Source organism: Tetrao urogallus (assembly GCF_951394365.1).
Source record: "Tetrao urogallus genome assembly, chromosome: 8".
NCBI lineage: Eukaryota > Metazoa > Chordata > Aves > Galliformes > Phasianidae > Tetrao > Tetrao urogallus.
In genome coordinates this window covers 5191772-5206200 of record NC_136821.1, presented here as the reverse complement: position 1 = coordinate 5206200, position 14429 = coordinate 5191772, and the positions used below count along the sequence as shown (strand labels likewise).

At 38.5% G+C, this 14429-nt stretch overlaps 1 protein-coding gene across 1 annotated transcript in view; it reads right to left on the bottom strand.

Annotated features, from left to right (window-relative positions):
* LOC306949347 (von Willebrand factor D and EGF domain-containing protein-like) overlaps positions 1-14429 on the bottom strand; it is a gene marked incomplete at both ends in the record, with an annotated part of 158613 nt that overhangs the window by 90304 nt on the left and 53880 nt on the right. The window contains 4 exons of the mRNA XM_079539211.1: positions 5637-5710; positions 8385-8602; positions 12061-12196; positions 13642-13731. Of these exons, the coding sequence (XP_079395337.1) occupies positions 5637-5710; positions 8385-8602; positions 12061-12196; positions 13642-13731 (518 nt within the window). The remainder of the gene's footprint in view (positions 1-5636; positions 5711-8384; positions 8603-12060; positions 12197-13641; positions 13732-14429) is intronic.

Below are 14429 nucleotides of genomic sequence, written 5' to 3'. Positions count from 1 at the left end.
TGCGCATGTGAATCACAGAATCACAGAATGGCTTGGGTTGGAAGGGATCTGAAGGATCACGAATCTCCAACCCCCCTGCCACATGCAGGGCTGCCAACCTCTACATTTAATACTAGACCAGGGTGCCCAGGGCTCCATCCAGCCTGGCCTTGAACACCTTGAGAGAGAAGGAGGAGCTACAGCTGAAAGCCCTTGAAAACAAAGTTGGTTCCCCTCCCAAGAATTTCATTGTAACCATTGCTTCCTCTCTAAATGGGTTGTCAGCCAATGTATTGCATGATGTGGAACAAACCTCTCATTCTTCTCTCTATGAAATTCCTTGCTCTAACTGAGCAAAACAATTTTGCAAGTGTTTCCCCTCTGTGCAGGCCTGATATAACTTCTAAAATAGGACCTTCAAGAGCATCCCTCTCTCCTTGTTCTTCTGTTTCCTCATACCGTGACCTCGTTTGACAGTTACTCTACTTTATTGCCATGTGATGTTTAAAAGTAAAGAAAATAGGGGCTGTATTTTTTATATATGTGGTTGGAGATTTCTCCACATAAGCCAACAGCTGCCATCTGTGAAAGCAGCAGGTTCTTCTGCTTCCTTTTAAGGCACTGCACTTAGTTTTAAACTTCATTTTTAGGAAAATAAGTATAATGGAAACTAAGTCATAAGCATTTTTGTTTTTTTCCAGTAAAAATGAAAATGTAAAACTGAACATTAAAAAAAAAAATCCACCACTGAACTGAATAAGAGGATTATTTTTAAGCTATGTCATAAAAACATCGATAGTTTTTCAGTCAGTGAATGCTTTCTGTACAGATGAGAAAATAATTTGTTGTATTTTGGCTCAAGAACAAAGAATGTTTAACATGCATATATCTGAATTTTATTTCTCTCTAGAATGAAAGCCATAGAAAAATATGTACCTGAAAACGCAGCAAGAATTTAAACTCCAACTGCTTTTCTCTGCAAGAAACCACATTTGACATTATACTTCATCTTGAAAAACTTAGTGAAGTTGGCCGTAAAATGATATGATATTGAATGGTTTTGCCTCATCTTATTTTCTAATCAGGTACATAAATCCTAAGTACGTTGTGCAGATGCTGCTGCTAAGACTGATTAGAATTACGGGCAACATAAAAGATAGTCTTGTAAAATCAAGTGCATTTGGACCTCTACACTGGAAAGACTGGGAAGCCAGAAATTTAACAAGGATCACCTTTCTCAGTTTCCTTTGACCAGACATTTCAACAGGAAGAGCCTAGGAGGAAGATGTTTAGAGAAGCTGATGGAAAATAATGCATTGAAATGGCTGCATCCAGATTAATCAGGTATATCTGGTAAATAAGACTGTATTAGCATATACATTCCAGCAATGGGAGTTATTTACTGCTTAATAAGCACTGACAGTGGAGCCAGTCCAACGCTATTGGAAGTCACAGTCCTTCAGTTAAGTCATGACAGATTGTACAGCACATAACAAAGTTGTGATGGTGTCTAAATTGGAGCTTTCAGCTGCCTTTGAATTACACAAATGGATAATTGAATGTAATCACGTAAAGTTTTGTGGTTTTTATACAACTGTAATTGCGATAATGATTCTTTGGACAACATTTGAGAAATCAAATTGCAGTCTTGTGGAGCTAAAATCATGAAGTTATTGGAGGTCTTGCAAAAGGGGAGCTATGCATATTTTTGTGCCCAGGCACTATTGCTTGTTTCTGAATTACTTTTCATAGTGCACTTCCCATTCTGCTTCCCTAATTGCCTATAGTAAAGGGTGTACTGGATGTGGCTTCCTCCCTCCTCACGTATGTATTTTTCAAAGAGTGCATCATGTTCCTGCCCTGAGGTGAATTCATGTCTCAAATTGTGCACTCAAACCAAGGAAGTAAATAAAAGTACTCCTATGTCTTTTGTTATGTCTGTGAGATGCTGTAGGAATTGTTTCTGTTGGTTTGTGATAAGAAGGAAGTACACAAGAACCTTACTATTAGTAGCATTAGAATAACTAATGCAATATGCTATTGCCACCAAGCTATCTTTATTATGAATTCACTTGTTACTGGGGCTTCACCTGAAGTTTTTCCTCCAAAGTTTTGCTTATTTGTTGATGTTTATTTGTTGACATATCCCTCAAGACTCCTTCTTTCCTTAAAAGTAAGAAGTACTTTACTCTAGTTATGACCCCAGGAAGGACTGGCTGACGCTGAAGGATGTCCTCTGATTCCAGAGCTTATCAGTAAAGACTGGTGGCGTTGTTCTCAGAGACTGTTGAGTTATCTTCAGCAGCCATTGGATCCTTGGGTAATTTCTACAGGCTACCAAGAAAGAGCAATACTTCTGTGAGGGCTGATCATGACCAGAACTTATCTGCGGGCTGCTGTAATGAATGCTGTTAAAAATGAATGCCAGCCACAAGCATGAAGCCTTACAAGGCAGGGATTTGTCATTATGAGGAAATGGAGTCATTCTTTCTGTTACAATATTGATGAATGGGTTTATGTGTGTGAGAAATCTTTTAAAAAGTTGTTGGTTTTTTTTAAGGTAAGATGCAATATAATGTGAATGATATATATAGTTTGCGAGGAATATTTCCCTTTTTATATTCTGCCTTACAAGGATTTTCTCCATATTTAGTTTTAAGCTAATACTTCACTTTACATTTAAGAACCTACAATTTATGTCAGGAAAAGCTTTTATGTTTATACTGTGCCATAACTAATAATGAGGGTTATGTTTTTGCTTTACCAGGCTTTCACATTTGTTTAATTTAGAAGTTACTTTACTATAAAAGGAAGAGCTCTCTCTGGATTTTAGCTAGTATAATTAATGCTGTTTCACACTGATGCACCAATATACAGAAATTGATTGTGCTCACATGAAAAATACAACAGATTCTTCCTTGATTTTCCATCTTTTCTTTTGGTCAAAGGAGCAAAATAATGACAAGATAAATATTTCTACAGAAGCATACCAGCCAGAAGCACACCAAAGGGAAGTGCTGTCATTAGAAGTGTGAGTTCGGTATTTCAGTTATGCAATGAACAACAAACTATCTCAGATGCACTGTGAGTTCAGTACGTCAAATTAAAAACCATTGAAAGTATATCTATAGATGTTACAAAATGAACTATTATTTGGAATCCCAAAGGTTGAATTTTTCTATTTTTCTGTCTGCTTCCATTCTTGCTTGCCTCCATTGTGTATCTTCCCTTCTCTTTGCCATCTTTTGGTGGAAAAATCAAAAAAGGTAAGCAAACATATGAAAGGCAGGAATGTGTTTATGTTTTGCCTATCTGAGTAAAAAACACTTCTACTGCTTTGCTTTTTGCAGTGTTCCCTATTTACATACATTCTCTTGCTTACCATATGACAGGTTTTCCCCAGGACTCCGCAGAGAGAGGATGGAAGAGGTGCCAAAGAGGCAACTGATGGCCATCCTGCCACAGCAGCAGAGCTGGTAAGCTGACCTACAGGATGCTAGGTGGAGTGATTTCCCTGGGTTATATTGCTTACTGGTTGCTCTACTACTGACCTCAGAGGCAGTTTTGGTAGTTTCCCACTACATACTCTCTCATGACGAAGGGAAATGCTTCACATCCATAGCTCTGTGTCAGCCTTTGTCTATAAACTGTAAGTTTGTACCCTGACACATACAGGTATTGCATTCCCCACACCCCATATACAGCGTTTTAAAATCGTTCCTAACAACATTTTTTTGGATAGGCACACAGAGAAGTTGCTTAACTGACAACTAATAGGGTAGCATAATCATTACAGTAATTGAAACAGATATTATTTACAGTAATAAATGCGAATATAAGTAGGAGTAATGGGACTGTGAAATGATGGGTAAGAAACTTGGCTGAGTATCAAGAAATGATATATCTTAGTGAAATAACCTAGTTATTGAGGTGGCTCATTTAAAGCTACTCTGGGCAGAGCAGTAATGAATGTCCACAGTGAAGAAACGTGTGGTTATTGAAGGGCCAGGTGTTCCTGGGTCTTTGCTGCCTCAAGGCAAGATGCCACAGAAGGATGGGTGCTCCCAAACTCCCTGTGCATAAATGGAATTGTAAATTGCTTGGAAACATTTCTGTGTACTGTCAGTAACAGGGTTCCAAACTCAGCTGTTCAAATAAAATTTCTCTATATTACTTTAGACCTTTTTTTCCCCATGGAAGCTATGTAAAAATATTCTACATGGCTGAGAGCATTCCACCATGCCAAGAAGTAATTTTATGACTTCCTAAACATGATGGCATGTTAGGTCCCTCTCTGGTCCTGGCCCTAAATCAGAAGGGAATATTTTACAAAACAAATGTTTAGAGAGTTCTAAAATAATATTCTAACTTTTTTTTTTAATATACAGAGTTGAAATAATGGCAGATACCAAGAAGCATGTGGATATCTGTGTGCCACTCTTAGTTCTTCCTCAGCTTCTTTATGTTTAGAAATCAAAAGCTTGACCACATTATAGACGATATGCATCAAAGAAGGAGGGCAAGTGGAAAAGTGTGTAGAAGTAATCTCTTGGCTGAGACTATTCAGTTTAGGCAACATCTTTCTTTGAGGCAATTGTGTAAGCCTTTAAAGGAGCCACTGTCTTCATTTAATCAAGAGATTTCCTCAGTTTTAACGTCATTTTAGAGTTCATGTTCTGGTAAATACATGCTGCTGCCTCCAGAGCATGCTGGATTGAAACTGGGACATTAGAATATCAAAATTAGAATATCACTCCTGCTGAGCCCCTGTGGACGCTGTGCTCATAAAGTCATTATCTGTGCCATTAGGAGGTTAATGGCAGAATGACAAAATGGAATGTGATCTGAAATATTAGTAACTTCGATTCAAACGTGCCAGATGCAAACTTTAAAAACTTTCTGTTACATTGAATAGCTAAGGTTCAGATTTTTAAAAACACAGGGTACCACCTTTGGTTCACTAAGTCTCCAAGCAGCTTATGCAGGAGGATGCTGGACAAGACAGAGAGAAGTAAAACTATTTTTGCAACTTTTTGCACACTTTCCCTGATATCTGCCCCTCATATTTGCTGAACTTCTTTTATCTGAGACAATACATCCCTTTTTATCTACTTTTTTCTGATTGTGACTGTGACTGTCAACTCCATGCAGAGGTACAGCTGCAGATTTGGTAATCCAAATAGATAGGAAAACACAAAAACATCCTTAAACTGAGGGAATTTTTATCAGGAATTACTAAGTTCCTACGAAGGACACAGGCTGTTCCCACATGTGGTCCTAACACTGGGACATAATGGCTCACCCAAGTGAAACAGTGGTACCTCTAACACTATGCCACCTGGAATAGAAACCCTCCTGAAGTCGTCAATGACACTTTTGTTTAAAGAGCAGTTTGGAGCCTGACCTTGGCCTTATAAAAATTATTCATTCTCAAAACCATTGCAATTTCAAGATTAATCCAATTCCAGTTCTTTTGTTAAAAAGAATATAAACAGCTGAAAGGAAACCATGTGTATTACTGAGGCACAACATTAATCTATATAAACAAACTAATACAACACTCTTTTGATATTCCAATGTAAAACCAAATGCATTCTATATCCAGAAACTGAAAACTGCAGTAATTGAGCCAAATTATTTCAAAGCAGAATACTCACCATCCATCAAACGTGATAATGTGTGGATCAGTGAAAGAGTAGCAGTTCCCTGTTGGGAGGTCCTGAACTGTGACCTAGTTAAAATGAAATGCGTAATGAATACAGTCTACACAGCAGTTTTTCTTCATTACCACTCCTCACAAAACATTAGGAGCAAGATTCATGTGTCAAGTACAAACTGAAATCTGACTTCTAAAACATGATTGCAGATGGGTGCAAAATAGGGTTCGCTTTCAAGCAACTGCATTTAATCACATGCAATATGGGAGTTCAAAGTGCTCCCATTCTACTCAACATAGTGTGCTGGCTGGTGAAAAGAGAAGCTTTTCTGATAAACTTTTTTTTTTGCGAAGAAGTAGATCATTCTATGAAATTATCAAGAGAGTAGAGTGCTCGTTAAATTGCACTAATTTTAATGCCTGAAGTGCGGTAGAAGGTATGCTGTAATTAAGTAGCATTAGCATATTTTAGCAATAGTTGCTGTCTGTCCCCTAGTTTGACCTTAAATTTCCTGATGCAGCACATGAATGGCTGATTTATATATTTGATGTGCACATTATTGATTGGGTGCTGGTGGTGATGGCCCAAACTAGGCTGGTGGAGCTGTCGGCATTTGGCACCTGAACAAAAGAGGAAAGGATCTAACAGAACAACGATCTGCAGCATAAACCCATTGTAACTTGGACATAAACTGGGCCACAGAGGAGACCTAAGAGTCCCGGTGACATGCAAGAGGCAGATGTGTCTATAAAAAACAGAGATCAGGCAAATCCCTTTGAAGTCACAAATCTGAACCTTGGGCCATGCTGGGCCTGCACTGCCTCATTCACCGGAGATGGCATTTTGTCAGGGCCATATACTCTACTATGAAGTTCCCAGAAATGCAGAACTGGGGTATACAGTGATTTGCAGTATGAAGAGCTCCCAGTCACACTGATAGAAGTGATGAAGTGTTATGGTTTTCCCATATCCAGCCTGCCAGCCTTATTTCTTGGTCAGGGCTGTTAATTCCTTGCTTGCTTGCTTACTGCCCATGAGAAATCCGGAGGCGCAATTCAGTTAGTACTGCCACAGTCTGCAGAGCGAGTAAGAAGAATGGCCACTATATCCTTGTGCAACCTTTTAGTGATAAAGCAGAATTTAGCTTTTAGGAACAGTGGTGAAATTAAATAAATGAATAAGAGGGTGAAGATAGAAGCACAGTAGCTGATAAAACTCCTCACCTGAGGCAGTACGTCATCTGTGTTTCAAAATGTCCCTTAACCATCACACAGAGACACTGCTTAGACACCCACAGGTGTCTGGCATCCCAGACTATTAAAGTGATTGTCTGGAGGAACGAAGGACTGAACAGCTTTTTGATCTGAAATCAATTGTATCATTTGTATTTACTGGAGTGAAGTAAAGAATTATCTCTGAATTTTCCCATTTTCTCCATGTCCACAACCTTCACTGCTCTGCTTTTTTCTTGCATGGTAGCAGCAAAGGATATAAGTCTTAGTCACAGGCAGCCTTGTTTGCTGAAGAAATCATTTTTCTTTTCCCAAGTGCCAGGATGTTCTGCCCACCATTTCCATTCCATTTTAAGATAAACAAAACATATTTGAAAAGTCTGAAGCACTAAATACTATGTGGATTTTAATGTATGGATTTCTCGTTGATGTGTTGCAGGAGCAATTTTACATTAATGCCTCTAATTAAGTGCAAAGCAGCAGTGGGGAAATTGGGGAAAAGGGAAAGTTATGTTTATTATATATCCATAGATCAAATTTTAACTGAGATAGATGGAATTTATTATTAAAATTGATTAATTCCATTTCACATTTGCTGCATTTTCATATTTTAATGGAGAGCATTCTTAAGTTACAAGAAAAAATATGAGTATGTGAGTGCACTACATTGAATTAGCTGCAATTTCTGCTCTAAGAATCCTTGAAAGTGTGAAAAAAGGCTGTGCTGGAGAAGAGGGAATAAGCACATGCAAGGCATTTCACATTTCAAGACAAAAATTCCTTTGGTCTCATTATCTTATCCTACCATGAGTAAATCCACCAGAATCAGGGCAGTGAACTTACAGATTTAACTGGGGGCTTATTTTCAGTTCTTTCAAATGCACCAGCTTGGACATGCCAGTGCTCTGAGAGTTTTAGCTGAGTCAAATCTACCTCCTTTCTCATTCCCCTGGGCTGTGGGATTACGGCTCTCGGAGCTCCCAGCTGTGGCTCTGAACAGCTCCATGGACAGTGAGCCAGCTCCTGCTCGTCACGCTCCTTGGCCAAGCTCCCTGTGGGGATGGTCTGCCTTGCCTTTGTGATTGATTCCCATTATCCTTCCTTTGGACATTTTGTGCAGGGATGAGTGAAGAAACAGAGTGGCTGCGTGTGTGGTGTCACGGTGATTCTTGGCACTGTCACAAATTGAACATGGCACTGCCAAGTCCCTTTCCTTCTTTCCACTTCCAAGGCGCTGCCTTTCCTCTGCTTTTCTGGGAGCTGTTCTCCAAACCACTGTCTGCTTGCACGTATAATTCATCTGTTGGCCTACTGATGAGCTCACTAATAATGAAACCTAAATCTATTGAAGCGAAAGGCTTCACTTGTTAGTTTTCACGGCATGTATAGAAGTTGTGCTGGTTTACAGTGGTCCCCAAATTTTTATGTGGTTAAGGTTTACCATTGCCTCATTTTATCTGCTACTACACCTCCAATTTAAATTTGACACATAATTCAAACTATTTTAGGACCCCACCTTTACATCCTTCGAGGCGTGAGCCCTCCAAAGCACATCTCTGTGTCCAACTGGCTCGGCTCTGATGTAGCTGATGCGGTTCCCATCCTGAGCAAAGTCGGTGACGGCTGTCACTGTTAGTACAGCTGCTGCACAGCTGCCTTGTGAGCAGGGTGCTGGCACCAGATCCACCTGGCACGCTGAGAGGACAGTGTTTGGGGGCCCCAGTAATTGGCTGTCTAAAATGAACATGAGCACTGAGTCTGACAAGAGGTATCCAAACAGTCACCCATCCCCATCCAACACAAATGTTTCACATTCCAAGACACGTGTTGAAACCAGATGGGTTTTTCACGAACATGGTTATAATTGACTCAATCCAGCAACTCTTAGACTCTTAGCAAATTTTACTCTTTTTTTTTTTTTTTCTTTTTTTTTTTTTTTTTTTCAGTAGACAGCATACTGAAACACATTGATGCCTTTTTCTTTAAACAGGTGTTAATATTTCTGGAGTGAAAACCTTATCTTTAAGGACCTATGACGCGGAAATGAAGATGAGTTGTTCTTGTGACAAAGAAAGAGATGAATCTATGCTTCTGGAAAACATCTTTCACTCGCTTTATTACAACAAGGTATGCACTGGAGCTATTTAATTTAAGATATAGAGGATTTTTGATGTGGAAAGGTAGGGTTTTCAAGTCAGCTCTTAGTGAACTTTATATTCATCACAGGAAGATAAGTGCAGTACATTTGGATAAGTAACAGATTTTCTCTTTTATTTCGTTATGTTAGATTATTGTGCTTTACTATCCAATCTGTAAAATATCAAGGTCATGAGGTTAAATTCACTAAAAATCTATGGAAATGCCATGAGTTATGGTGATACTAGCTATTTAAGTATCTGTGATGCTGGTAAAGCGATGGGCACTAAAAAATATGGGGATGGCAATTCAAATCATTCACACAGCTTTGCACGCTGTATTTTTCCCAAAGGAACCTCTTCTAGCAGCAGGGCTGGTAGTGTCCATTTCCCTTGAGTCTTGATCCTCCATGCTAAGGTCCCAGGGAAAGGACAAAAGAAAAGTTTTTTCTTTCAATGACTTTGTTATTATTATTTATGAGCACTGAATTATGATAGCACGGCCTGTATTTTGGATGATGTCTATCTGATCGTCAGGAAGTCATCCAACCATGAATTCTCTGGTGGGTAAAGAAAGAAATAGCCACCTTTTCAGCCTACCAGAATACCACTACTAATTTCAGGGCTGCCAACATTTGTGTTGAGCATTTACTTTTCTGTTACAGACCAATAATTATCAGCAGATAAGAACAGTTATAGAAATTGTGGCAATGGAGTGAATCTGATATGAAAATAAATGATTTCCATATAATTTTTCCAATTTGTTGAATTGCTTAATAATTTATAGGAGGTGGCATTCAAGTACATTAGGATGGTATATCTAATAAGATCAAATAGTCAACATTTCATTCCTTATGGAAATGAACCATAAAGCCTAATTGAAATTAACCCTGTAGAGGTCTACAGGATCTGAACTAAAAGCCTGCAACCATTAATAGCATATTATCTCTTATTCCCAATCCTTAAAGGATGCCTTACATCTTATAGAAAAATCCTGGCTCATTTTCAAGGTTCTTGATTCAATTAAATTGGAGATTTCTATAAGGAATAGTTATTGCCATTACTTATTACCTTATGAGCTCTGCTTACAACCCAGAACAAAAGTTTAAAATCAAAGAAAATCATCTTGTCAAAATAGCAGTGATAAACTTAACAGAGGCTGAACTCCAGTTGATCTGCTGTGTCTTGGTATTCATTATGATATTGTCTGAACTTGGAGAGATATTTCCGTGCTTGTAATTAGCTTTCTTATCACTTATTCCCTACATAATTAACAGAATGGTGTTGTTAGATGGATTCAGTCAGACAAGGAGATTCTGTGTTAATTTACTCAGTACAAATGAATCTCAACTGAAATTGTTTTTATTTCCAATTTATAACACTGTGTCCAACATGTTATGCTTTTCAAAAGCCCACAGCATTCTTTCAGATATACAAATGGGCCCAACAGATAATAAAACCTGTGATTGTGCATGCAGCCAGTAATACGTATTCATCCTTAAGTACATACAGATATACCATAAAACACCAGCTTAAGTGTGAAGCGTAGAAGCATCCTCAGGGTGGAGTAATGAGAGGTTAGACTTGGTCATTAGTTTAAGCTACAGAAATGTGTTGATTAAACTGATGGAAATTTGCCTCTTTAGTGACTAGCTCCTGCAGAGATTATTTAATTGGTTGAGTTGTCTCTCTATCCTGGCATGTCTTGGCAGCAACACATCATGCCCATTGACAACCTGAAAATCTGCTTCTGCAGATCCTGCCTCACCTCTTTCTCTCAATGAAATGCATACTGTAAGACTGGAAAAGACTGTGGCAAGGGATCAACCTCAGTCCAATCTGCTGTACTCAGAAATTACCTTTATTGTTTAAGTGACTAATTCTCATTTGATCCCTGTAGGTGTGATCGTTGCTTGGAGTTCTCGGGGCTATCCCACCACACAGCAGCCTGCATTCTCAGCTAACTCCATATCATAGAAAATCTGTTCCCATGAGCTCAGCAAATGTTTGCATGGTGGACTGGCATAGACTGTAAGCCAAGAGCAATATGGGGAAGGGAGCAGCACTGAGCCATGAAGAAATGCAAAGTACTTCATGTATGAGAGCCAACACAGCTGCAGGAACCATAAGGTACTGTTCAGTTTAAGATTGTTGTGTTATGATATCGTTTGAATAATTTCTTTTTCTTTTCTTTCTTTCTTTCTTTCTTTCTTTCTTTTTTTTTTTTTTTGTTTTTTTTTTTGTTTTGCCTGTGTATTTGGCTAAGGTTGGGAAAGAAAGGACAGGAATTCAGAAAGGGAATAATATCCACTCTTTGGCAAGTTTTTATTTTTTTTGTTTTTAAATCAGATTTTTATACTTTAATCCTCTCTCTAAACATTTTTCTGTTGAACCACCTTTGGAAGAAAAATAAATACCTTGTTAGAAAAATGGCTAGGTGTTTTACTCAGTGCAAATGGCAAGTTAAAATGTTCCCCTTGGTTAAGCATGATATTCCACCAGATTAATGACGGAAAGCATATACCATTTAAAAGTGCAAGAGGATTTTCTAAATGGCATTGTTAATGTTTCTAAGTAAAAAAATACCTTTAGAAAGAGAGTAATATATTATCATAAGAATGTTTTTTTCTTCTATATTGAGACAGACAGCAAATATAATCCAGAAGAAGAAAGAAAAAAGGCTTCAGTACGCATTTAGTGAGTAATAAATCTGCAGGTGAACTTCTTATTGATAATTGATGATTTTTTTTTTAGCTGAGACCATTGCTTCTACAAAAACTTAAAATGGAATATTATACTTTCAGAATTTTAAAAAGTTCACGGTTATTCACCCATAAATCTCAGCAGACTGTTGTTCCCACTGCTACTACTCAGATATTTCTGATGACAAAAGCCTGAGTGATATCATCATCTATTTTATCTTGCAAATAGTTGGCTGATTCTGTCGATTTTATGGCCTCTGCCCTTTCTAGTTATTAAAGCCTTATAATTTCTGTTAGGTTTCGTTGTAACAGAAATGCAGGAAATAAAGTAATCACATTGATTCGTAAGACTCACCCAGATCCTCAGTACTGAGCCGTAATGTGATTTTACATGAATCGTTATGCCCAGCACAGGTAATGGGCACAGTGCTCAGGATGGTCAAAATGTGCTCCTTGCCATCTTCTGCAATTTGTAATGATTCTGGTAAAAACTGAAAATAAGAAAATCGTTTTTAGATCATCTTGACAGATTAACAAGGCAATATGGATATTTTCGAAATTTCGAACGTTTCTGATCATGGGTCAAGATAATTGCTTTTAAAATAACAATAATCTCCATAATAACAATAATCTTCAAAATAACCATCTTCAACTTTCCAAAGGTAAAACTGTTGTTAAAATGTTTTAATACTCTTTGAATTTAAAAAAAAACATATATCTTTCTGCTTATCATATATAGTGTGTAATTATTTCTCATTTCCTCATTTCAAAACAGGATTTTATTAAGATTGAAAATAGTGTACTACCATAGAATTTGTTCATGTTTAACATCCTTGGTTGACAGGAGCTCCTACTGCTGTGCACCGAGAGAAATACCTGCAGTATTCATAGCCTGAAGTGCAGCATTACCCTTGATTATGCACTCTGTATTTGTACTCTGTTCCAAGTGCAAAGTGAGTGCATTTTTCACCCAATTCCTCTTCCCTTCTATGGCAGGAAGAAGGATTTCTCCATACATAATGTATTGCAGCTTCAGGGAGAGGAGCTCAGGCTGGGTGGTTCCTGCATGTCTGTTCTCCTGGGGCAGGAGCAGATGCAGTACTTGGGCCAGGCAGAAATGAGGATTCCCATTCCCTGTGAAATTTGGATATTGGCAAAAAAACTTGCTACTGTTTATAGAATTAAAGAATCACAGAATAGTTTGAGTTGGAAGGGACTTTCAAACGCCATCTGATCCAGGTCCCCTGCCATGAACAGGGACACCTACAGCTCCATCAGGTACTCAGAGCCCTGTGCAGCCTGACTTTGAATGTCTTCAAGGACAGGGTATCCACCACCTCTCTAGGCAACCTGTGCCTCACAGCCCTTAACTGTTCTTCCAGCATTACACAGAACAGGCTTCCAGATTTTCCAGATCCCATTTCTGGGATATTCAAATATCCAGTTCTCCAGGACTGCCAGACTGACAGTCCCATCCTTGGACAGGATCAGACCCAGACCTTGTACTGACTGTGACTTACCCTCAGCAGTATGTTCTTTGTAGTGCCTGGCCGTAAGGGGGCAGTAGATAAAAAGTCAAATATTTATTCATTTTGGTTCGATGTAGTTGGAATAAAATTCTGCAATTTGTAGGTGTGGCTTCCATTTATACATAACCACAGAGTACTTTGGGGCATGTTTACTAGCAGATGTAGCTGTGCACATTCTCTGTGCTGCATTAGTGTCAACGCCTGCATGCTTCTCTGATGAGTGCTCCAGTTGCAAACCTTCTGAAAGTCCCACAGTTTATTATGACTTTTTCTCAAAGTGAACCTAAAAGCAACATTGGTTATGGCCTATGTTTCTGTGCCTTGTTTTCCAGAGCGTCTCAGATACTATATGAATATTACCCAGAGGTATCCTGGAGAAATCAGTGAACCATGGCCAATGGCATTACCTTAATCCCAGCGTAGAAACCTTTGCTCTGCTCAGACAATGACCGCTGCTCAGGAGTGTCCCTTGCAAATGCAGTCACAGTGCAGAAGACCTGCATTAAACAAACAGTGTCAACAGTATTTGCTTTTTTTGAACGAAAATAATTTAACTATGTATATTCTTGTTCATCTGGGTTGTAGAGCTTCTTTTTTCTTTTTTCTTTTTTCTTTTTTTTTACCATTGAAAAAGATTTTGGAGGCTTAGGTGTTGAAAATATTTATGCATAAGCTTTGAGATCTGAAAGATTTTTTGATGTCTATAACAAGTAAAGAAACATAGCTTCCATCTCAAGAATTAATAACACTAAATATTAAAATACAATTTCTTTTTCAGTTATCCAAGCACCTTGTTAGGGTTTTAATATTAACTCATTTTAATTAGGGGAAGTTGCACTGTTTGTGGGTGTTATGGTCAAGTTTAGGACATTGGCCCTTGATCACTGAATCATAGAATTGTTTGAGTTGGAAGGGTTTCTTAAAGGTGATCTAGTCCTGCTTCTCTGCAATGAACAGAGACACCCACAGCTCCATCAGGTGCTCAGAGCCACGTCCAGCCTGACCTTGAGTGTCTCCAGGGATGGGACATCCACTACTTCTCTGGGCAACCTATTCCACTGTTTCCACTACCCACATTACAAGAAACTCTTTCCTTATATCCATGTTAAATCTTCCATTTTAGTGTGAATCTATTTCCCCTTGTCTTATCACAACAGACCCTGCTAAAGAGTCTCTCCCCTTCTTTCTTACAGCC